This window comes from Scatophagus argus, chromosome 21 (genome assembly GCF_020382885.2).
Source record: "Scatophagus argus isolate fScaArg1 chromosome 21, fScaArg1.pri, whole genome shotgun sequence".
Classification (NCBI taxonomy): domain Eukaryota; kingdom Metazoa; phylum Chordata; class Actinopteri; family Scatophagidae; genus Scatophagus; species Scatophagus argus.
Genome location: NC_058513.1, coordinates 7,541,683 through 7,563,525, shown reverse-complemented (window position 1 = coordinate 7,563,525; position 21,843 = coordinate 7,541,683). Strand labels below are relative to the sequence as shown.

Here is a 21,843-nt window from a genome sequence, read left to right as displayed (position 1 = left end):
AAACTCCTACTTTTTATAGTATTCAAGACGCAAAACACTTAAAAACTGTATATGGTAGATAGAATTTATTCATTATTTTACATCAGCTATACAGTTAAGGTGGACAGATGAGTGGAGGACAACATTGTGATGCACCATAACAGCATCACCTGAAATTATACTGTTACAACACCCACAGATAGCAAATGGTGTTATGACATTATATTTCTCAGAATAACAAAACTGCAAAATGTGATGATGACCTTCCCGTTTGTCAAAATGTAGAAGAAACAAATTCTGCTTTGCTGGCAGAGTTAGGTACAGTATGAGGTGACCAGGAGGGCTTTAGATCTCATCCACAAAGGGTGTTTTTATGAGGTTGCCGCTGGACGCCATTGTCTTCTTGCCAGACACAAATTTCTTGGCAGCCTGGAAGTAAATAGCAAGGATGTTAACAAATACCATTACTCACGACAAAACACATTTTTCACACACTAAATAAAGCAAATCATATCATTCTTGTCTAGCTGAAGTAAATCCTAACAATGACAGAGCACAAACAAGAAACAAACGTCTTACGTTGGCGACATCGGTCAAGGAGACATTGTCAATGTTTTTGGAGATTTCCTCAGGGGAGCAGTAGGATCCGTTGGCCAGAGCCTGAGAGCCCATATCATCGAGCAAACCCTCTGAAGTCTCCAGAGACATTAGGAACTGCCCCTTCAGCTGGGCCCTGTAGACAAATCAAAGGCAAGTTCTTCCTCAGCCACAATAGTGCAAACATTCAGCTTGGTGTATTTTCTTCTGAATGTTAAGTATGAAGGAAGAAAGAAGATGAGATGTCTTCACTGGAATCGATGTTCACATATTTTGGGAAATACTCTTATTTGTTTGCTCACTGAGAGTTAGAGAAAACTGACAACTTTGATGGTTTTTATTGTTAAATAAAAGGGAAATATAAAATTTGACTTTTCAATGCATCCTAGAAAGAGGCATCTGTCTGTTTGTCTTACTTGGCCCGAGTGAGGTCAGCAGCTGTGACTCCGCCATCAGCAACAGCTTTCACCTGGGCAAGAGCGGCCTTGATCACCTAGAGAAACAGGAAAAAGAAACAGACTACATCAGGACATTTTACTGTTTCCGGTTTCATTTTGGAAAAGTTGAAAAAGACTGCGGTTACTATGTTGAAGAGTCTGTGCCGATGAACAGACTCCTGTAATGACTATGGGACACTCACATCACCAGCAGCTGCAGCCTGTGAAATGGTGTACACCCCAAAAAGACCGGAGTCAGAGTAGCTTGCATTGAAAGCACTGACCTGTTCAGAAAAAAAAAGAAAATGTTTTTACATCCATGTTGCAATGATGATTTCACATATTTGTAGAGGCGGGGTGGACTTTTCAAGGTAAAGACGCACAAAATGCTGCCATAGTCCCACACTAAGCCACTCAAGGCCTGTTTTACAAGTTTATATCACAAACTGGCAACCACTCACATCAAATGGGTCAGCAGTTGCCTTGGCAACACCCTGGACCAGTTTGCTGGTGATGCATGAGCCCCTCTTGACATGCAGACCAGCTCCCAGTACATGCTGCAGGACACTGAAGGCCAGAGCCTCGCTGGTGCCTGCTGCTGCTGATTGGCTGACCACTGCAGAGTGGACCATGCTGCTGGTGCTGGGCAGACGAATCTCACCTGGAGACATTTTCTTGGGTTAGAAGCAGTAAAGCTGTATTGAAACTCTAGGTGGTGTGAGACCAACAGGCAAAGTTTTTACAACTTAGGGTCAGCTCACCTCCACGATACTGAGCCTTGGCCCCTGTGGTACCTGCCCCACTGCGAATGTTGAGGAATTGCTCCCCGACTTGCTTCAGTATTGTGTGGTCGACACCTGAAGGAAAGATGAAAATGATAAATTTAATGATCATTTGGCCATTCAGGATAGCAGCAGGTATGTTACTTTGTTGTCCATTTACACTAACGGCATCATATAAACACATTAACTCAAAGCAGTCCTGATGCCCTTATAAGGTTATTATGTTAAAAGTTAGAATGACCCTTACCAAGTCCAACAAGGGCCATTCTTGCACTTGTGAAATTGTTCTGGACAAACTGGTGTAGCTGCAGAAAAGTACAAACATTAGAAGGAGGGTTTAAATGGGTGCATGAATGCAATAAACATTAAAAAAAAATAAAAACACAATACCTACATGTTCAGATTTGATGTTGCCAACCATGTGGTCAGGACAGTACAGAGAGTTACAGAGAGCATTCTTGTAGGCAGCATCATGCAGGCCTTCAACCACACCTGGAAATGACAGAAAAAGATAAGACCATAAACTGCAATGTTCTGATCTTATTGGATTTGATCTTCAAGTAACTGACAGTTTTTGGGGGGAAAAGATCAGACTATGTGACTATAAACTATATGCTGGTTGTTTCGACTTTGCTGCAGATTTTACAGTGAGGACAAAGTTAGGGACTGTCGCTTTAACTGCAGCAGCTTCTGTCATTAATCAAGCTTTGCATTCTGGTATTAACATCCATCTTGAGCGATCTGGTCACAAGTGGACTGTTCGAATACAGCCACACACTGAGATCCAATCACTCAGACCACATTCAGAGGTGATCTTTTAGCAGTGTGCATGCCACCACCCTTGTATTGCAAGAGAAATAAAGGCCCACCTAATTGAGTATTCTGTGCAGCCTGGGCCTTGTCCATCTTCACTCTGGGCGTGAGGTCTGTCACCTCCCATGGCCGGAACTCCTGCGCTGTTGTCACGTTGATCAAATACTCCATCACCGTGTCACTGCAAGACAGATAATGAAGATGAAGAAAAACACGTGAAGAGCTGTAACAGTGCCATCATTCAGCACAGCCACTCCTGCAGCATATGGTGTGCTCATTTGAACTGGGAAGATTGGATTTCTGAGTTCCCAGTCAGAAATTTCATTTTGAAAACCCCCCCGGAGTTGGATCTCTGACTTGCAAAGTCAGAGAACCTAACCAACCCTGACCCTATTTTGTGGACATGTTGCTAATAAAATATCAGGCAATGTATTGTTATCAAGGTCTACTGGTACATAGGTGACAATTAGCCTACCTAGCGTAATCAATTTTATTTTCTGACTTTTTTTACTACACTGTGGTCAACTTAGGTGTGATGTCATTGAAAGCTCCAGCTTCTTCCATCATCTGCCTCTCCAGTTAAAATTCCTTTTGTTCTTTTACATAAATATAGTGCAAGTGGCAGCTGTCGCGTTATGCTGTCACCCTCGTGTAACTGACTTTAACTAAAGCTGACCTCAGCCACAGTTCTCAGAGAAGAAGCAAGGTGTTTTACAGCTACTTTTCTAGTCTGAAGGATTGAGTATCGATACCCCTTGCACTACAAACATGAGGCTTTTTTATCACAATCTCTTGATTTCTGGCTTTTGCCATTTTAATTTACAACACTGATATTATTAAAACTCACATGTCATCTCTCAAGCAGTCAATGGTGTAGATCATGTTCTCTCTGGATGAGGTCACACTGTAAAGACACAAAAACATTCATATATCTAGATAAAAATAATGATGAAGGAAAAAACTTGTATTTAGTGGTATGTTATGACCCTTCCTGAAAGTTACTGACCTGAGGCTGCCTCCCACTGCCTCTACACCACGGCATATCTTGAAAGCTGAAGCTCCTTTGGTTGTCTAGCAAAGTACAAATGCCAACAAGTCAATACCAACCTGGCTCAGAGGGCAGATATGCTTGAAAATATTAATTGGGTGCATTCTTGCTCTTATGTCTTATAGCCATATGAATAGTAATATATTAAAACTGGGCAAAGGACAACCACATGATTGCTAAGCTATCAATAGTCATTCGAAACCAAAATCAAAATACAAGATGCATGCCGTATCATACCAGGCTGGAGGCCAGTCGGAGGAGGTGGGTGACCCCCTGGTTGTCAGCAGTCTCATAACGGCAGCCAGCTTTGATGAAAACTCCAATCTTGGAGGCTGGGGAATAGTTCTCCAGGGAGGCGATCACCAGTCCACTGGGCAGGCGAGTCATCTGTGAACACACAGAGAGATGTCATTCAGTTTTCTAATTTCCATCAAGATTCATGTAGTTAAAACAAACAAGCCATTATGCCTCAGTTTACACTTTTAAAAGGTCATCTAAGATTATTTGATGATTAAATTTTATACTAACATAACATACTTAGAGGAGACGAATAGCTAAAACATAAAAAGCTAGCAACCTACATATTTTTTAGACAAACAAACTGATCTCAGCATTCTCAGACCCAAAAATAACACTGTCTGGATGCAGCCAACCCCAGCACAGTCTCCTCTTAAATCCCCAACATACATGGACATCCTGGTAGGAGTGGACAGCCACTGGAGAGAGCTTGAGGCCAGACAGAGGCTGGGCAAGGGACTGGCTTGTTCTGGAGGCCGCATAGAAGCGTCTCTGTGAAGAAGAAAGACAAGTGAGCAGCCACTGACCTGCACATCCTGCGGCTGAAACTTAACGTGTTCGGCGGCCCCAGTAAACTCCACCTTACGGGCAGCCTGGGCCGCGAAAAGCCTTGTCTGGAAAAATAGAAAACATGGGAAGGCAGGAAATTACAAGTAATGTGTTGCTGGCTTGCTGAATGATGTGAGGGCATTTTTAGGAGAGTGAGTTTTTTCAAATACTAAGAAAAAATATGTAATTTGGACACTGGCAATCACTATTTTTGTTTTGGTGAATGATGAGGTTGTACAATGCCAAACACAACTCTCAAATTGTGATATAGTTTAATATTACAAGCAGTACGTTTAGAAATTAAATGTAAGATAAAAGACCCCCACAAGCTTTAGCTTCAGATCAACATTAGCTGTGAAAGAGATGTTAAATCAAGTCTACAAGAAGGGAGCTTATTCTAAAATGTTAAGCATGTTGAGTTAACGGTTTTGTTTGGCCCCAAGTTGAGTGAATTATGAGTTAAACAGTGCTTCAAATGTACAAAGACTTAACCTATAGGGTGGATTTATACATTATATAGTCAATATATAACGATATTGACTGGTTAAGCTAACTGCTTCCACGTTTGCTCTTCATCACACCTTGTCCAGGATTTTTCACATTTTTCACACCGTCCGAGTATCTCACACAGGCTGAGAGGGACGGCTAAAGCGTGTACACTTGTCCCGACACAAAATATGTGGAATAATTTAGCTGAGTCCTTACCGATAGCTGACTAATTCCCCGAATCCCCTTCATCTCCCCTCTCTCCTTCAATCAGGACGATGAAGCAATATGGCTGTCGTGAAAGTGCCCTACCCAGAATGCCCAGCGAGTTCCTCACCTGCAAAACTACCGCTGAGCCAACGAGCATGCGCCCTCTATTGTCAGGGAGTGTGAGACAACCAGAAACGAATAATGTTCAATAATAGTATTATAATAATGTGTTATTATTTCAACCTCCTACACTGCATTGCCTGAAACACTGCCACATTTGTTTTGGTATTACAAGACCTGGTTCCGTGTGTATTACTGGTAATTTTATGACAGATTTTACTTTTTTTGTAAAAAGTAATGTATGACTGTTCAATTTCGTATGTTATCCAAAACAATTAAAAAACAAGCATCATCCATTTTATGATGATCTTCAATTCCATATATATAAATGTAGATTTACAGACAAAAAGACATTTTTTCTGTAATGACTGTAAATTAGTATGTAGCATTAAATCTCTAATTTTCCACTGCTGTTTTATCTTGTAACTATTATTTATCATTTAATTATCATACCTTGCATTTGTTAATTTTGACACTGTCAGACCCACTGTTTGTTTGGCAGCGTCATATTTAATTTACTTGCATTTTGTTCTTAGAAGTGTTTTGTTTTTATTGGGGGAGGTGTGTGTGTTTATGTATAAAATATGAAAAAGTATAAAAGCTAAAAATTGTACTTTAAAAAGATACTTCACATACAATATGTATAACACGACACTAAAGTGAAATATTTCCTTAAAATACAACCAATACCAAATACTCACTGGAGACGGCTCAAACATGAGAGGAAGCAAATTAAAAAATCATTTCCTGTAGTTTTGGGCCGATGTCCCCAGTGCGCATGTGCTTCACCAGACACACACACGTGCGGTGAACGTCTGGACTTGCTGCATGCTGGAGAACTCACATAGTTCATAGAGCTTTAAGACACATTGCCTACATAAAACAAATTTTGCACCTCTTTGTCCTTACTTCCAAGTGAAGAAGGATAGTCCTCCGTGACGCATTTCGCCGAGAGGGCCGGAATACCAGAGAAACAGTTCAAAATGGTGAGTGTTAAGTTGTGTGTGGAGTAACGGCTAACATTAGCTAGCTAACTATTAGCAAGCTAAAGAAAATAGGTTGCCGCGCGAAGTAACTCAACTCATCAAAATTTCCGTCTTTATTGACTTTATGTGTAATCTTTTCTGTGGGTAATGTGGTTTTGTTTTCTTTTATGTACCATTACCAGACTGAAGCTCAAGTGAACCCAAAGGCCTACCCGCTGGCCGACGCCACACTGACCAAAACCATTCTGGACCTGGTGCAGCAAGCCTCAAACTACAAACAGCTGAGGAAGGGGGCTAATGAAGGTGACTAGAATATAATTTCTCAGTTCATATACAAGCTGGCAATTTGATTATGCGCCCCTTTCAGAGGTAATGTAACGTAAGAAAAAAAAATGTGAAGCGGTTAACACAAGTAGTAACACAGCCGCTTCTGAAAAGCGTCTCCTGTGTGTGTATTTAAATAAATGAAAAATTTTCGTTAAATCAGTTGACTAAAGAAAAATTGTTCGACTGCTATTTTGTGGTTATTAATTAACCTTTCAGTCATCTTTCGTGCAAGGATCCCAAAATTTCCTCTTGCAGCTTTATTTGGATTAGCTATTTTCTTGTTTCATATACAATAATAATTATTTTTTGGTTCCTAACTGTTGGTTGAATGAAAGCAAACCAAATGAAGTATAACAACAATAGACTGCAATGTAATACAGTTCTGCACAGTGTACTTAAGCTGTGCTGAAGACTTAAATTGACTAATGGGTGTTTCTTTGTTCAATCATAAAGATACAATGAGGTGGCATATGTCAGAATTAGTTCATAGGATAATAGACTACCAGCACAAAGCTGTTAAAGCTAAAACAGCTTTAAAGTTGACTATGGTGTAATAGGGATATAAAATTCATTGTACTGCCTGATATACTTTTTCTCCAGCCACTAAAACCCTCAACAGGGGCATTGCTGAGTTTATTGTGATGGCTGCTGATGCTGAACCACTGGAGATCATCCTCCACCTGCCACTGCTCTGCGAGGACAAGAACGTCCCATACGTGTTTGTCCGCTCCAAGCAGGCCCTGGGTCGGGCCTGTGGGGTGTCGCGCCCCGTCATTGCTACCTCTGTCACCATAAAGGAAGGGTCTCAGCTGAAACCGCAGATTCAGTCAGTCCAGATGGCTATTGAGAGACTGCTTGTCTAATTTTTGTCACTGCACGGTTGTAAGAAAGTCTCCTTGAGGGGGAACACAAATTCCACATTTGACAGTATTCCTGTCTACTGTTTAGAAAGCTAGATTTTTTTTTATTATTACTTTTTAGGACAGTGTGTCTGCTTCAGTGTACCAGTTTGAATCCCCTGATTCATAATAAATTTTTTATTTAAACATGGTGTTTTCTTCGTTTTGATGTTTCATGTTTTAGTGAATTTTTAGTGAATCAACAATATTAACGTTAGAATTGATACATTTTTGGGAGGAGTGTGAATTTCAGACCCATGCAAGGAACCTGTAGAAATACATGGCATGTTTTCACCAAACGCAACAGCAGATGATTCCTCCCGGAGGAGAAGGTGTTGCATACGTGGTGGCCTTTTTGCGTCGCCTTGTGACTTAAAGTATACTGGTACAATTAATCGCAACGCATGCAGTACTCAAGTCCGACAGCAGGAGGCAGCAGCATTTGGCCTGCAGAAAAGAAAGAATGAGAAGAGAATCAAGCACAGACGCGGATTCATCCCTCTGACTTCACCCAAATACCAAACGGAGCTGACCAATGAACATAAACCGATAACATAGAGGTGTCCCTAAAGAGACAGACCCTTTCTTTTTATATAATTTGCCCTGTTGCTCCTAAAGTAAAGGAAACCCAGTTTAAAATAGTATCAGCACTTTACCCTGCTAGTGACTTTCTGCGAAGAAGATTTAAGTTTGCCGAAATTGTTGAACGTCTATTTTCTGAAAGTTCACTTTTGAATGAATAATATACCCCCCTTTTTCCTACAACGATGTTATTTATTATATGGACAACTTGCAAACATTTCCGATACTATCAATCTTATTATTATGGGTAAATGTCATATTCATACTTGCAATCGGAACGGAAGCCTTCCCTATTTCACAGTGTTCATGTGTAGTTTTGCCAACTACTTTAGGTCACTGAAAGTTATAGAAAGACAAAAACCAAAAGACTGATAAAATATTCTTGTCTATTTCTCGATCCTTGCTCTTCTAATATCTTGTACCTTGCTCCTTTGTGTCTCTTTATTCTTATCTGTTCTTCAGTATGACTTCTCTTTTGTTTAATGGTTATATTCGGTTGCTGATTTCCGTCCTTGATTGGTTGATTCTTGTGTTCAATTTTGTTCAGTTGTTCCAGACCTGGGCACAAAGGGCCGGTGTGGCTGCGGGTTTTTGCTCCAACCAACCAAGAGCACACAGTTTGACCAATCAACTGTCTGAAGACTGAGATCAGTTGATTAAATGAGTCAAGTCTGGTGTGCTGCTGCTTGGTTGGAAAGAAAACCTGCAGCCACACCGGCCCTGACACGAACAACTTGTAGACATCAGGAAGTCCTGGCCTTTTTGCAAGGAGCAGCAATTATCCAAGTTCTGGGAACCACTGTGTTAATCCATAACGTTGCATTGCATTACAAAACGAGGCCTCCGGTGGTTCTTGAATGCAACTTGATTACACGTTAGCAGCGTGATCTTTGGACCCAACATAAGCGTCAGTACTGGTTTGAAGCGCACGAACAGAAGCCGTGATGGCCGGACCGCCTGTTATCATACTGGAGCATGAAGTTGAGCGCCTGTTGCGGTATACAGAGCTGATCCCCCGTCTGGAGGAAGCTCTGGGGAAATTCTCCAGACGGGACAGCGCAGAGCTCATCCAGCCTGTGCGCTGCACAGTGCCCCTGCAGAAACACAGCGGGTAGGTCTGCGCCGCACTTCAGATGTAGTTTCGATGAAGATTTATTAAATATTACTACATGGTGACCCTTGTTCACGTTTACAGCTTCATGGGATTGATGCCTGCATATATGGAGAAGGATGGAGTCTTGTGCACAAAGTTTGTGTGTTTCTACAAGCGGGCGGAGGACTCAGCTTTGCCCGCTGTGCAAGCCACGGTGGTGCTGCTAGACCCAGAGTATGGGAATGTGAAGGCTGTGAGGAAAACTAATGCATGTGACCCTACATAAAAAGAAGCAATCTAAACTAGTACTTCACCAGCTTCACGCAGTCAGGTCATATTTTTATTCTGTAGGTCATGGAGGGAGAGGTCATCACTTGCATGAGGACAGCTGCAGTCTCGGCAATCTCTGCTAAGGTACTTTGCGCAACATTTTTTTAAACATCTGCACCGTGTTGCACTCTTCTAAATGTGACAGTCTTGGTTCTGCCCTGATGCAGCTGCTGATGCGTCCTGAAGCGGAGGTGCTGTCCATCTTGGGTGCTGGCAAACAGGCCCTGAGCCATTACAATGTCTTCACAGAAATGTTTTCATTTAAAGAGGTACAGTGAAAAACTTTTCTTCTGAATGTGTGTTTAGCAAGTGGGGGACAGGAGTCTGCTTTTATTAGGCAATGTAATGTTTGTTTGAAAAGCAGTGTTGCCCACACTCCTCCTAAGGATCGAGATTGTTCCTATGCACAGAATGTTGCTTTTGTTCTATATAGTGTCCCAAACAACTCGCAAAGGACTGACAAACTGGGACAAGACAAAAAGACTGTCCATGATAGATAGTTAGATGGTTCGATTAGATTATTATATTCCCAAAGGGTAATTCACAGTATTTTAAAGACAGGACACACGATTATGAATATATGCATATATATGTACAAACACACACAAGAACTACTATGCAAGATAAAAATAAGCAGAATAAAAATAGACTTTTAAACTTGTGGCACAATATTGCACATTAATCATATACAGAAATTGCAGGGTTCAGAATTTTGTGCTCCAGACCGCAAGGAGCCGCTGAACATTAGCTTAACATAAGACTGGAAACAAGGGGGAGTAGCAAGCCTGGCTCTGCTCAAGGGCAACAAAATCCAGCTACCAGAACCATGAAAGCTTACAAATTAACACAATGTGTCATTTGATTAGCCTGTACAAAACAGAGAGTTAAAAGGACAGGTTGTGTATTTACAGGGGGTCATGTGTCTCTGCTGGTTCTCTGGCAAACTCATGTCTATGATAAGACTCCTAAAAAAGAATGAGTCCTCACCTGGCTAGATGTGTAGATTCAGTTTAGATCATTTTAAAAGTCCTTTAGGTCCCAAAAATATCTTTCATACCTTTTACATCAGTTTAATTCAAAATAATTAACACAAAAAGAATTTTATTTTTTAGGTTGGATGAAAATCACCTCTTAATTTCTATCCTTCAGGTTTTTTTTTATTTTAAATAGACAAGACACCAAGCATTAGAGGGTGTGGCTGACTTTCATTTCTTTGACTTTGGCCAGCTATTTCCCTTTGTATCCATGCGCTAGGCTAAGCTAACCAGCAAACTATTCCTATAATCTAACCGAAAATTCAGCAAAGTGTATCATTTAAATCATGTGATTACTCAGTGTGTGGGCTTATTGTGCTCACAGTTCATGACTTTCTCTGTTCTCACTGATTATTGTTGAGATAAGTTTTATGATCGTGTGATGTGCATATAATGTTTGCTTATATTCAACCTGGATCCTCACCACAGGTGCGTGTTTGGAGCCAAACAGGAGAGGGAGCGGAGAGGTTTTGCCGGACTGTCAGCGGTCCGGTGACGATATGTACCACAGTAGAGGAGGCAGTGAAGGGAGCGGACGCCATAGTGACAGTAACCAGAAGTACAGAACCGGTGCTCTTCGGTCAGTGGGTCAAACCAGGAGCCCACGTGGCAGGTGAGAGGAAATAATTATCACAAAAAAATGACAGAAAATGGGTGAGTTTTTTAGATCTGTATATTGCAGATATGTCAGAAATAATGCTTTAACTCAAAAGACAGATCTTGTGTGGATTTTTACCTTTCAGAAGTTATTTGGGGAATCATTTGGAGCAGTGTCAGAGCTGTTGCAATAAAAAGTACTCTGGATTTTGTCCGTTTGAATGTTTGCTGTGTTAACTCCTGTTGCTGAGCAGCAGTGGGGGCCTGCAGACCAAACTGGCGTGAGGTGGATGATGTGTTGATGAAGGAGGCGGTGGTGTATGTCGACAGCAGAGAAGGAGCAATGGCCGAGTCTGGTGATGTCATCCTCTCTGGGGTCAGTCTGTCGTGCCTTCAAACAACCTCAATAACATGTTGCATATCTGTTACTCCCTCCCTTACTGCCCATCTCTTGCTTTCAGGCTGAGGTGTTTGCAGAACTTGGAGATGTTATTAACGGGACAAAACGTGCCCACAGAGAGAAGACAACTGTGTTCAAATCCCTTGGTAAGCCTTAGCTGATGTTGGCCCAGTCCATATCATGTGGAAAGCAACCTGATTTATTTTTCCAGTTCAGTTCATAGAATAAGCCAAATCCAGTTATCAGCTTGTTGTGGTGTAACCATAACTCGTGTTGTTTGTTATAATAATAGGAATGGGAGTTGAAGATGCAGTGTCTGCTGCCCTGGTATTTGACCAATGGAAACTCCAAGCCAGGCAACCATGAAGAGGACATGTATTTCAATCCTCACCTCTCTGTTTAACCTTTATGCTGCATAATCTGATGTAATGTAATGTCGGAAAGGACTGGAAATAATATTGTTCTGTTATGAATTCATTTTACTTTATTTTGTTCACCATAGGAAAAAATGACAAAAGCAAATATAATTCATTTGTTTAAGCATTTAAGCATTTATTCTAGCAAACCAGTCAGGCTGGTATAGAAGTGGTTTGAACTAAATGCTAATGTCAACAGACTAACATGATCGTGGTCATTAGGTTTAACTTTCAGCATTTGCTTGGTCCGTTAGTATACTAACATTAATCTTAACATGCTGTTGTTTAGTTGGTATGCTTAACAATGTTCACGAGATATAAATCACAACAGAGTATTTTCAGGTAATTTAGTTCATGAGTTTATTTGCTTTAAAAAAAAAAAAAAAATCAGCATATTACTATGTGAAAATGAAACCACATTTAGCAAGAAAGTAAATCTAACTGTGCACTTCCACTGCGCCACTGAAACACTGATAAAAGGAGTCCAGGTATACAGCTGTTCACCAGGGCACTCATGCAATTTCATCATTCAAATTAAAATGCATTTGCTGACCCAAACCTCGGAGTGCTAATTCACTGGCTCATACACTTCATAAAAACACAATAGCAGATGAGACCAAAATGATATGGTTACACACCATCGTGATGGAAATATGAACATCATATACTGAGAAAAAAATCTGAATATCAAAAGCACTTTCTGAGCACTGACTCAAAACGATGATATAACCATTACAGATAGAGAATAAACCAGTACAACACTGGCTGCACTGCACCTTCGCATGCTCGACAGTCCGTCATAAAATACTGCAGGTATTCAGTTAAAACATAGTGACATATTTCTTCCAGAAAGACTATATCACCAAAAGAAGATTACCTGTTAAATATCTAGGAGAGAGTGCGTTTTAAATTTCAGACTTCTTGTTAGCTGTAGACAAGAGCTGCTACCACAGTTGTTAGAAGTAATTTAATGGTGAAACTGCTTGAGGGTATCTTGAACAGAAAAAAAAAAAATCAAATTTTAGTGTTTAATGGACTGACTACAAAGATGACTGAGTTTTGGCAACACCTCAGTCAGATGATACATGTAAACAAAAACGGCCTGTCAACCACAGCTGACAAAAGAGTGACAAAGAAAAACCTAGTTCTAAAAAAAAAAACGTACTTTTTCTTAAAGTAAAATTTCATCAAGGCAGCAGGAATCTCTTAGTGTGTAGGGGAAAGAGTGCAGTGCCGGACTTCTTCCTCTTATGGAGTTAAACCTACTGTAATTTCATGATACAATCATGTTCAAGTAGTGTTTTCTTCACAATGTCTGAGAAAAATAACATGAATTTCTTTTTTTATTATTATTATTTTTAGCAAAATCCTCCTTCTTTCTCCTTAATCAACCCCCAATTCCCAAATCCAAAACCTCACATTCCCCAAGGCCTTAGCAAAGTCACTTCATTCCTGTCAATCTGAAAAAACTCAACAGATGTAAGCAACCAGACACTGAGATCTTACAGACAATATTAAGCATTGCTTATATCTGCCAAGTTCTTTCAGATGGAGGTCTGATCTACCAGAGCCTCTATGCAAGCAAGGACACAGGGGGTGAACAGATATTTGGGGAGCCCAGCCATCATCATCTTCCTTCTGAGTGGACAAGTTCTGACTTCAACCATACTTTCCTTTGCTCGTGGTTCTCCTTTACAATAAAATGCACTTCCTCTTTCTCTTCTTGATGGGTGGGGGGCACAGGACAGCCCTGATGGCTTCGTCAAACACTGTCTTAAGGCCACGCTGCGTCAAAGCTGAGCACTCCAGATACTTCACTGCGCCTGGTGGGCAGAGGAGAGGAAAACGTCAGCAGAGCGGCTTGTTTTTGTTTGAATGGTATAATAATACAGTCTAAAAATATTTTAAAGCTTGAGAAAGACTAGTATGACTCTACACTGTAAAATCCCAAACAAAAACTTTCCATACTCAAGGCTACACAGGATTTGTACATTTTCATAACAAACATGGCATAAAAGTGGGAGCTGAAAATGAATTTAAAATGAACAAACGCAATGTGCAAACAAGATGCTTTCACAAGCACTTTTTTAGAATTTTGTCTATAAATCATAAGTAAAAAAAAAAAGTGTCTTCCATGTCATCTCAAATGCAATGACTAAACGTGTTAGGCTCTACAGTATTACAAAGTGAATTATCGACCTTCTGTTCTCCTAAAACTACAGAATTATTGGCATGTCTTCAACTGCAAGTTAACTGCATATAGCAACATCTACATAAAAATCAAATTAAGAACATCCCAACATTTATGATACTTTAATGACTTTTACATTTAGGATTTTTTCAAACTATCTTAGGATAATGGATCTGCAACAGATTTTAGCTGAAAAATCGTCATCGCTATAAGTGCACCTAATTAAATTTGGATGATGAAAACTGTGAACAGAAAAAGCTAAATTTAAAAGCATTATTCTTTAAGGGGCAAGAGAATTATCAGAAGCAATACTCCCTAAAACTGTTTTCAATTTGAAACATTAACACACATTAATATTACTTTTGAAATCATCTGTGTATGTGTGGTATTGTAACTGACTTATTTCTTTAGCCATGGCCAAGCCCTGAGGGTAGATAATGGGGGAGAGTTTCTTCTCCTTGAGTTTTTCAATAGTGTCCTTGTCATCTCTCAGATCCAACTTGGTGCCCACCAGGATGATGGGCGTGTTGGGACAGTGGTGTCTCACCTCAGGGTACCACTTTGGGAGAAGAGAGAAAGACAGAGTCAAAGGTTGTAGGATGCGGATGCACATTGTGGCACACAATGTGGAATGTGGATGGTTTGCTAAAAGAATGGCTTTCCCTCTCAGTTTCCTGGCTCTTATCCAAACTGAACATGATGTGACCTTTGAGGAACTCAGAGGACACAAAGGACACAAACTTCCACCAGCACTTTACAATGTGGAGAAAAAATGGGACAATAGCCCATAAGCTGTGAGACAAATCAGACTTTTTGTAAACAAAGGGCCAAGTTAATTGCATCAACAATTTTGATGTCTGTGCATAATGTTAGGTATATTTCTGAAGATTCAACATTTTATCCTGATGGATTTAGATATTTGGGGACCATGGCTAGGAGGATTGTGACCAGGATTGTGTAATTAGGGGAGAAAATCAACTGACATTTTTCAGTTAAGTTGATTTTTATTTTTAACTCAACAACGGTAATTGTCCAATGGTTGGAATCCCAGTTTAGGCTCTCTATGAAAATCTAATAAATTCTTCCCCCATCCAAGCTGATCTCCACTCAACCTAATACTAACATTACTGGCAGGGGTAACAAAGTGCAGCAGGCTGTTCTCACCTTGGCACGGACGTTTTCAAAGGAGGCTGGACTGACAAGTGAGAAGCAAATCAGGAAGACATCCTGAGGAGGAAAAATGACAAATGTCAATCAAAATAACATTAAAAAAACAAGTGAAATATTTACTTAATAGACTTCGCATGTTCAGATAGGAGGGTTAGCACAAGTAGAAAAATCTGGACAATATAGGTTAAATACGAACTGACTCCCACTTTCAGTCCCTGTGAGGATTTGGCACAGAGGCCAGTTTGTTACAAGGACAAAGGAGCGCAAACAAGAGCTGCCTTTCACTTCCTCCAGCCGTCCTCCAGACAGTGTATAGGTACTGTGGATACAAGGCTCTGCGCTGCTGAGTGCAGAGACTGTGTCTTAAGCAGTACAAGGCCAGTGAATTAATCCAAATCAACGTTGGCATGTTCATGCTAACACTCTCTGACTGAGTCTGTGTATGGCAGTAGTCTAATACAAGCAGTTGTTACTACTGTGTATGAATGCATAGTTATATATACATACTGTCTGTGGGTAGGACAGGGGTCTGAGCCTGTCATAGTCCTCCTGTCCTGCTGTATCCCACAAGCCCAGGTTTACTGGTTTCCCATCAACCATCACATTTGCAGAGTAGTTGTCAAAGCTGTAGAGAGGAAGGTGAAGATTCCAAAATAAGCATAATTTAATGCACAACAAAGTGAAGATATTAGGTTATGTATACATTTTAATACTTTTCTCAACATATTTTCTGTGTTTTCTACCCATCAGGTGACCTATACCTAACTGTGACTACGTTTGCTGACCATCTCTCTGTAACAGCTGTTAATGAGAGGTGTGTGTGTTTGTTTGTGTGTTACTCACACTGTGGGGATGTACTCTCCTGGGAAGGCATTAGTAGTGTAGCTGATGAGCAGGCATGTTTTACCCACAGCCCTGAGGTTAGAAAAGGGAGGAGAAAAGATTTGAAAAATCAACTCAACTCAAGCTTACTGCTTCCTTTATTCTCACTTTTTTCAGTTAAATTAAGGTAGCAAGTACATTGTATAATATTCATATTTAGCATGTTAAACCTGTGTTGCCTGACAGGTTAACATGTCAGGTAAGACAGGTTTGACCTGTGCTGTCTGACTTGAAGAGCTGTTATCAACCGAATTAAGATTTTATCTTTTTGTGTTTTTCTTTTCTTGAAAATGGGGGTGATGTGCCAATAACACATCAAAAAGAGGAGGCTAATTTTGTACACCATCAAAGCTTCAAAAATAACAATATCCTTAAGCTTGTCTTAAAAAATGTAGCGGTCCTGTGACAAATCAAAAATCAGTACAGTTGTATTAAGATATTTAAACTGGTGCTTTTGGTATCTAATGTTACTAATATTATATTTCCAATATTTGCATGTTCTAAAACTTGACAGAAAAAGATATTTTAAAAAAGCAACTCAGTTTTCTCACAGAGTTTTGCACATTTTTTCATAAAGTAAAATGACCAAATATTTGCTGGCTATAAATGTGAAGCCCTGCTTCTTTGGCTCTCTTTTATACCAACCCAAACATGGACTGGAATCTTATATACTCTATATAAAGCATCTTATAAAGTGTTTATAGACAGATCAGATCATCTGCTAGCTTTAGAAATCACCACCACGCAAACTATAATCAACAATTTCAAGAAATCAATCAACAATCCAAAAACTTCTATGTAGGAAGATATAGCAATAATATGCGTCATGTCTAATAAATGACATGCTGTGACCCATTCAGTCACACCTAACCGGAGCATGTCGATCAATCTGTCTGACCCAGCTGGACCGGAGAGCACAACAACAGCTGTCGCTCAAGTTGGCATTCTATCTGAGGCTCTTTAGCCGCTAGCCAACTGCTGCTAATTGGGTCAACGACAATTATGTTAGCTGTTTACCGTTACCATTCGTGTCAAAGTAGGAAATTTAGAGGTCAAAGTAGGGATTAAAAAAAGGTAGTTTCACTTACCCGTCACCAACTACCACACACTTAATGGCCTGCATCGGACGGATCTCTCGCTAGCAGCCCAGTCAACGTTACTTCAGCTTGAGCTCAGTTAGCCTAGCAAGCTAACGGCAGCTAAAATAAACCGGTCCCGTGTTGCTTGAAAAGTCCAACCCAAACAAAGTGAGATGGTCTCGAGCAAGGTCCAAAAAGTTGAAAATGTCGTTGCAGAAATTATCCCGCTTGTCTCTCCTTCTCAGCAACACCCGATGAACTCTAAATATGTAATCCAGGCAGGCAACACCCAGGGGGAAAAAAAACACTCCGGAGTCAGGATTGAGGGGGAAAAAACGCCCACAGTTTGGAAGCTGCGGCTCAGAGATCCCTGCAAGTCATATCCGGTCAGAGCTGGACAGTCAAATCCTGCCACCTACTGGTCATAACAGCAACATGCCACCTCAAAACAACTAGTGCCAGGGCGCAAGAGACAGAATATTTTGATGTTTTTCCTAGGTAAAAATAACAGTACCCCTGTATAAAAACACTTCAGATCCATTCAAATCTTACTTTTGTAAGAGCACATAAGTATCAACAGCAAGGTGTAGTAAGAGCATTAATGATAAAAACAGTAGAGAAGACAATATACTTCAGTAAAAGTACTAATACCACACTGTTACAAAACTGTAACAGGCTCTTACTTAATTAAATGCATTTAATGTATAATTAGGAAAATGTACCTAAAATATTAAAATGAAATGTACACAGTGTAGAAAAATGTCCCCTGTGAATTATATCAGTAGGCTCGATTATTATTACTGTTATTAATGCGTTCATGTAAAAGAAGACAGTTTTACTGGGTTTTTTTTACTGTAGTCGATTGAGAGTGTGCTAGTTTTGTACAGACAGCAACTAATTATCAATGTCTATTAAGCTACTGATTATCTTCTCATTTAAAAGTTCTGAAAATAGTGAGAAATGTTGTCAAAAGCAGAAGTACTTATAGTACAGTAGTACTTAAGTAAGTTACATAATTATATTTTATATTACTGAATAATTATTAATGATGCATAGATGTATAAGCGAAATATTAATGTTGCAGCAGCACGAAATGGTGCTAATTTATCATCGACAGCAACTAGTAACTATGACTCTCAAATGGGTACAGTAAAAGTATAGTCTGAAATGTAGTCAAGTAGTTGCACAGACCAAAATATGGCAATCCCGAAGCAAAACTAACTCATATTTTGAAGTGCCATTCTTGAATAAATTGACTTTATCTGCAGCACCGGTTGATATGATTGTCATTTTAAGAATGTAGAATTGACTCTGGATATGTGAAGTGTGAATGGAATGGAATCGGCTTCATGATTCCATTAAACCACCAACCACCAAATACATTTTCTGGTAAAATTAAAGCAGTTTTGCCCTTTTAAGTAGAGTTACAGCTTTATTTTACTCTCAAGTATTTGTACATAACAAAAGTTAGAGATCTGAATACTTCTACTGCTGATATAAATGGTAGCAACTTTCTTGTACATCCAATGTCAACACAATAACTGTAGTTTTGTAAATGACCATGAGGTGGCAGTATTTTCCAATTTTATAGTTTTGCTGTACAAACTAACGCCTACTGTATAAAGATACAAACTCCAGGCAGACACACACACACACATATACACACTCACCTACTAACAAATCCTTTCCTCACAGTTTCTATCATGCTGAAAATGCCCATTACCTTTGTAATGATTTTATGTCTTCATCATTTAATTACTGACTATGACAATATGCAGTGGAGCATCTACTCTAAATGTACACGCACACATACACACATGCACACACACACACACAAAGGACACACATACATTAGTAACCTTGACTCTGGATTATGTTATTGGGGGATTTTCCCAGCAAACAACACATTAATAGGATAAACGTCACCATAAAGTAGGGGGAGGAAAAGCAGAGGAGAGAGATTAATGAAGGATAAACAGTCCTGTTGCTGCACATCAGGGAGGCTGTAAAACACTGTGGAGTCACACTGTGGGATCTCAGGATGTCAAACTGAGAAAAGACATTAAGAAGAAAATGTGTCCTCAGGGAGTTTTCACATATCTGAGGAAAAAAGCCATATTTTACTATTTAGACTGCATATGTCTTGGGTGAGTGTTTGTCATATTAGGATGCTTATTAGCAACATTTGTCAGCAGTCATCTACTGTGTATACATCTGCTGGTGTCTATTTCCTCTTTTCTATGCACAATGTCCCTGTTTGGCATTTCTTGTCATAATTTTCCAGCTTTCAACACAATATATCTCAAATGTACAGCGTTTTTGTGAGAAGATGCTTTACATTTAAAGGAAGGCTTCAACATTTTGGGAAATCTACTTTCTTGACCACATGCATGGTATCAATCAAAGCATGAAAGTGAATATGCGTATTTATCCTAATGTCAAACTGTTCTTTCAGTGTTCTTTTTCATTCACATCGTTTGCTCATCTCATGTGTGGGTGTTTTACTTTGCACTGAGGCAGATCGTATAAAACCTGTAACTCAAGCCTCTAATTGGACACTTGGTTGCACTCATGCAGCGGATCCACTGATAATCAGTGGAAGAGATAATCAGTGGACTGATTAAATTCTTCATCACATGTTTTGCGGGTGAAGTTCTGTCTTTCAGAGTATTTCTGTGTTATTTTGCTGCAACATCTGGTTTTGGTGCAAATACTTCAAATCAGAGGTGGGAGGAAAGAACAGCTATTAAGGAGAACTTTGTGGGTGATACTTTGTTGTCACATTCAGCTCTCTTCCTGCTTCCATGTATCCCTCAGTCCACATGCATCCTCCCTCAAACTGAGGTTCAGAAAGTCATTTTATCGGATCATTATGTTCAACCATTAGCTCTCAAAATAATCACCAAGATTTAATGACCCCTGTCATGGTGCTCTCATTTGCATAGGAGTCAGATTGACAGTCTGCAGGCAATCAGCGCTTAAATGCCAGAATGTGCACCGTAATAAAAGCGTCGCCAGGAAGTCTGCAGTCACATAATGCGGAGAATCAACATTTTTAATGGAGTGAAAGCATTCAGGATGAGAGTATTCACAGGTTATTCCCCGGATTTCAGCTGAACTGAGTGCATAAAGCAGATAGCTGAACCCAGCTGAGGCTTTGGCATTTGTGCTGCTATCTCTACTTACCATATGATCAATATAAGGCTATATGCTGCAGTAATAAGATCCAGCAGATAACTAGCAACACTGTGAATCATTCAGCAGCTCAAACTGTGACATTTCGTGGATTTTCAGAGGGTGTGAGTGTGAATTTTTGTTGAGTTTTGTAACAGTGTTTCTTCATGTCACAGCTGCACCAAAGGCTTCTTTATCAAACTCATTCACTCGCTACACATATACGCTCATAAATGTACAAAAACACTTTATACCACTGAGCCATGTCTGCATGTATAGCTGCACAGGACAACAAATTCCACCAAATGAATTCCTTTATATTCTTTGAAAAGTGTGAACTGCCTCTAGATGCTTACTGGACTACATGCTGAGCTGTGACAGAAGGATGTACTTCAGGTTGGATTCAGGCAGCTCTGTGCAGCTTGTTTATTAGCCTGAAGCAGCGGATGTGCGGCGCCCTAAAAATAAACTGCACTTTTGAAGAAGTCCTCACTCTGCACTAACAGTGACATGCAGCATCTGCAGAGCTTTAGTCATGAGATGAAAGGGGACTTCTGGGTCTTGTGTCCAATCTCATCTGTTTGTTAAATTTTCTGATGACATTCTAAAAATAAGCAATGAGTCGTTTCTGCAATCAGAGCTCTTAGATGATTCACATGCTGCTGTTGTGGATGTGATGGAAAGTTTCCAGTCAAATGGAAAGACTTTGCTCCCATTTGGATAGATGTCCCACATGTTTGTCCACCCTCTAATTTTCTGTGTTTCTTCAGTCTCTTTTCCGTTCTTCGCTGACATCTCCTGTTTCTCTCCCTCAGCCATTGTGAGAAAGGAAGTGTGTCACATTACTTGTGTGTTTGCATTAGCAGGAATGTGTGTGGAACCATTGCGGATGGTCTTCACAGACTTCAGGAATTCCTCAGAAACTCAATGAACTAACCAAAACTAATCCAAATGAACTACCCCCCCTCCCCCGTCCCAGTTTTGAGTATTTAACAGTAGACATTATTTCAGGGTAATGTTTTCAGAAGAATCTTGAATTACCAGAAGCAGACTTTTCTCAGTGACACACAGAGGTGATAAATCAAGTGGAGCTGACAAAGCTCAGTTGCTAAACACAGTCAAGATAAATGCAACATGTTATTTTTTGTTTGAACTTGGTCCAGTATTTCACTACGTGCCAAACAGACATATTGGAGTACTGAGCAGACACTGAATAATCAGCATGTCTCGATCAAAATAAACCAGATACAAATGACTGAAACTCTGAAGCTCTATGGCTCAACATTTACCTCATTATAACAGCATGGGTCAAGGAGCAAGTTACTCACTTACGACGTTGCTGTCATACAACTGCAGCCAAGAGAT

At 40.0% G+C, this 21,843-nt stretch overlaps 4 protein-coding genes across 6 annotated transcripts; 2 read left to right on the top strand and 2 right to left on the bottom strand.

Moving 5' to 3' along the window:
- Window positions 1-50: 50 nt before the first annotated feature.
- LOC124053214 (cytochrome b-c1 complex subunit 2, mitochondrial) lies at window positions 51-5,358 on the bottom strand. Of its 2 annotated transcripts, none has more exons than XM_046378242.1 (14): window positions 5,208-5,358; window positions 4,481-4,567; window positions 3,894-4,043; window positions 3,615-3,679; window positions 3,456-3,512; window positions 2,665-2,789; window positions 2,190-2,287; window positions 2,043-2,100; window positions 1,775-1,870; window positions 1,475-1,674; window positions 1,217-1,297; window positions 993-1,069; window positions 559-712; window positions 51-408 (listed from the first exon to the last, which is right to left on the bottom strand). In XM_046378242.1, exons 1-14 carry the CDS (start codon window positions 5,238-5,240, stop codon window positions 325-327), a joined length of 1,365 nt encoding a protein of 454 aa, XP_046234198.1. In that variant the 5' UTR covers window positions 5,241-5,358; the 3' UTR covers window positions 51-324. The 2 variants fall into 2 exon arrangements, with proteins under 2 accessions (XP_046234198.1, XP_046234197.1); XM_046378241.1 differs by lacking the exon at window positions 4,481-4,567 and adding an exon at window positions 4,344-4,445 and having other exon boundaries at window positions 5,208-5,338.
- A 709-nt stretch (window positions 5,359-6,067) lies between these two features.
- snu13b (SNU13 homolog, small nuclear ribonucleoprotein b (U4/U6.U5)) lies at window positions 6,068-7,677 on the top strand. The gene is made up of 3 exons (XM_046378253.1): window positions 6,068-6,304; window positions 6,487-6,607; window positions 7,232-7,677. The coding sequence occupies exons 1-3, from the start codon at window positions 6,302-6,304 to the stop codon at window positions 7,492-7,494; spliced, it is 387 nt and encodes a 128-aa protein (XP_046234209.1). The 5' UTR covers window positions 6,068-6,301; the 3' UTR covers window positions 7,495-7,677.
- Window positions 7,678-8,936: 1,259 nt separating this feature from the next.
- Window positions 8,937-12,540, top strand: crym (crystallin, mu). 2 transcript variants are annotated; one of them, XM_046378246.1, is made up of 9 exons: window positions 8,937-9,223; window positions 9,308-9,473; window positions 9,557-9,619; window positions 9,703-9,804; window positions 10,999-11,182; window positions 11,421-11,542; window positions 11,628-11,712; window positions 11,859-11,937; window positions 11,975-12,540. In XM_046378246.1, the coding sequence occupies exons 1-8, from the start codon at window positions 9,057-9,059 to the stop codon at window positions 11,930-11,932; spliced, it is 963 nt and encodes a 320-aa protein (XP_046234202.1). In that variant the 5' UTR covers window positions 8,937-9,056; the 3' UTR covers window positions 11,933-11,937; window positions 11,975-12,540. The 2 variants fall into 2 exon arrangements, with proteins under 2 accessions (XP_046234202.1, XP_046234203.1); XM_046378247.1 differs by having other exon boundaries at window positions 8,951-9,223; window positions 9,308-9,458; window positions 11,859-12,540.
- LOC124053219 (ras-related C3 botulinum toxin substrate 1) lies at window positions 12,318-17,671 on the bottom strand. The gene is made up of 6 exons (XM_046378249.1): window positions 17,314-17,671; window positions 16,187-16,258; window positions 15,851-15,968; window positions 15,338-15,400; window positions 14,573-14,732; window positions 12,318-13,805 (listed from the first exon to the last, which is right to left on the bottom strand). The coding sequence occupies exons 1-6, from the start codon at window positions 17,346-17,348 to the stop codon at window positions 13,675-13,677; spliced, it is 579 nt and encodes a 192-aa protein (XP_046234205.1). The 5' UTR covers window positions 17,349-17,671; the 3' UTR covers window positions 12,318-13,674.
- Window positions 17,672-21,843: the final 4,172 nt, after the last annotated feature.

What these genes read in the sequence shown, in the direction of transcription:
- LOC124053214 (XM_046378241.1), bottom strand. Translation starts at nt 5,240, where the DNA reads ATGAAGGGGATTCGGGGAATTAGTCAGCTATCG. An exon ending in TGCACAGAATACTCAATTAG is followed by an intron (nt 2,288 to 2,664) that starts GTGGGCCTTTAT and finishes TGTCATTTCCAG; the next exon opens with GTGTGGTTGAAGGCCTGCAT. An exon ending in CAAGGCTCAGTATCGTGGAG is followed by an intron (nt 1,675 to 1,774) that starts GTGAGCTGACCC and finishes AAATGTCTCCAG; the next exon opens with GTGAGATTCGTCTGCCCAGC.
- crym (XM_046378246.1), top strand. Translation starts at nt 9,057, where the DNA reads ATGGCCGGACCGCCTGTTATCATACTGGAGCATGAAGTTGAGCGCCTG. An exon ending in CCCCTGCAGAAACACAGCGG is followed by an intron (nt 9,224 to 9,307) that starts GTAGGTCTGCGC and finishes TCACGTTTACAG; the next exon opens with CTTCATGGGATTGATGCCTG. An exon ending in GTGATGTCATCCTCTCTGGG is followed by an intron (nt 11,543 to 11,627) that starts GTCAGTCTGTCG and finishes TCTTGCTTTCAG; the next exon opens with GCTGAGGTGTTTGCAGAACT.
- LOC124053219 (XM_046378249.1), bottom strand. Translation starts at nt 17,348, where the DNA reads ATGCAGGCCATTAAGTGTGTGGTAGTTGGTGACGG. An exon ending in TGTGTGGTAGTTGGTGACGG is followed by an intron (nt 16,259 to 17,313) that starts GTAAGTGAAACT and finishes TTCTAACCTCAG; the next exon opens with GGCTGTGGGTAAAACATGCC. An exon ending in CCCTGTCCTACCCACAGACA is followed by an intron (nt 15,401 to 15,850) that starts GTATGTATATAT and finishes TTTCCTCCTCAG; the next exon opens with GATGTCTTCCTGATTTGCTT.
- snu13b (XM_046378253.1), top strand. An exon ending in GAGGAAGGGGGCTAATGAAG is followed by an intron (nt 6,608 to 7,231) that starts GTGACTAGAATA and finishes CTTTTTCTCCAG; the next exon opens with CCACTAAAACCCTCAACAGG.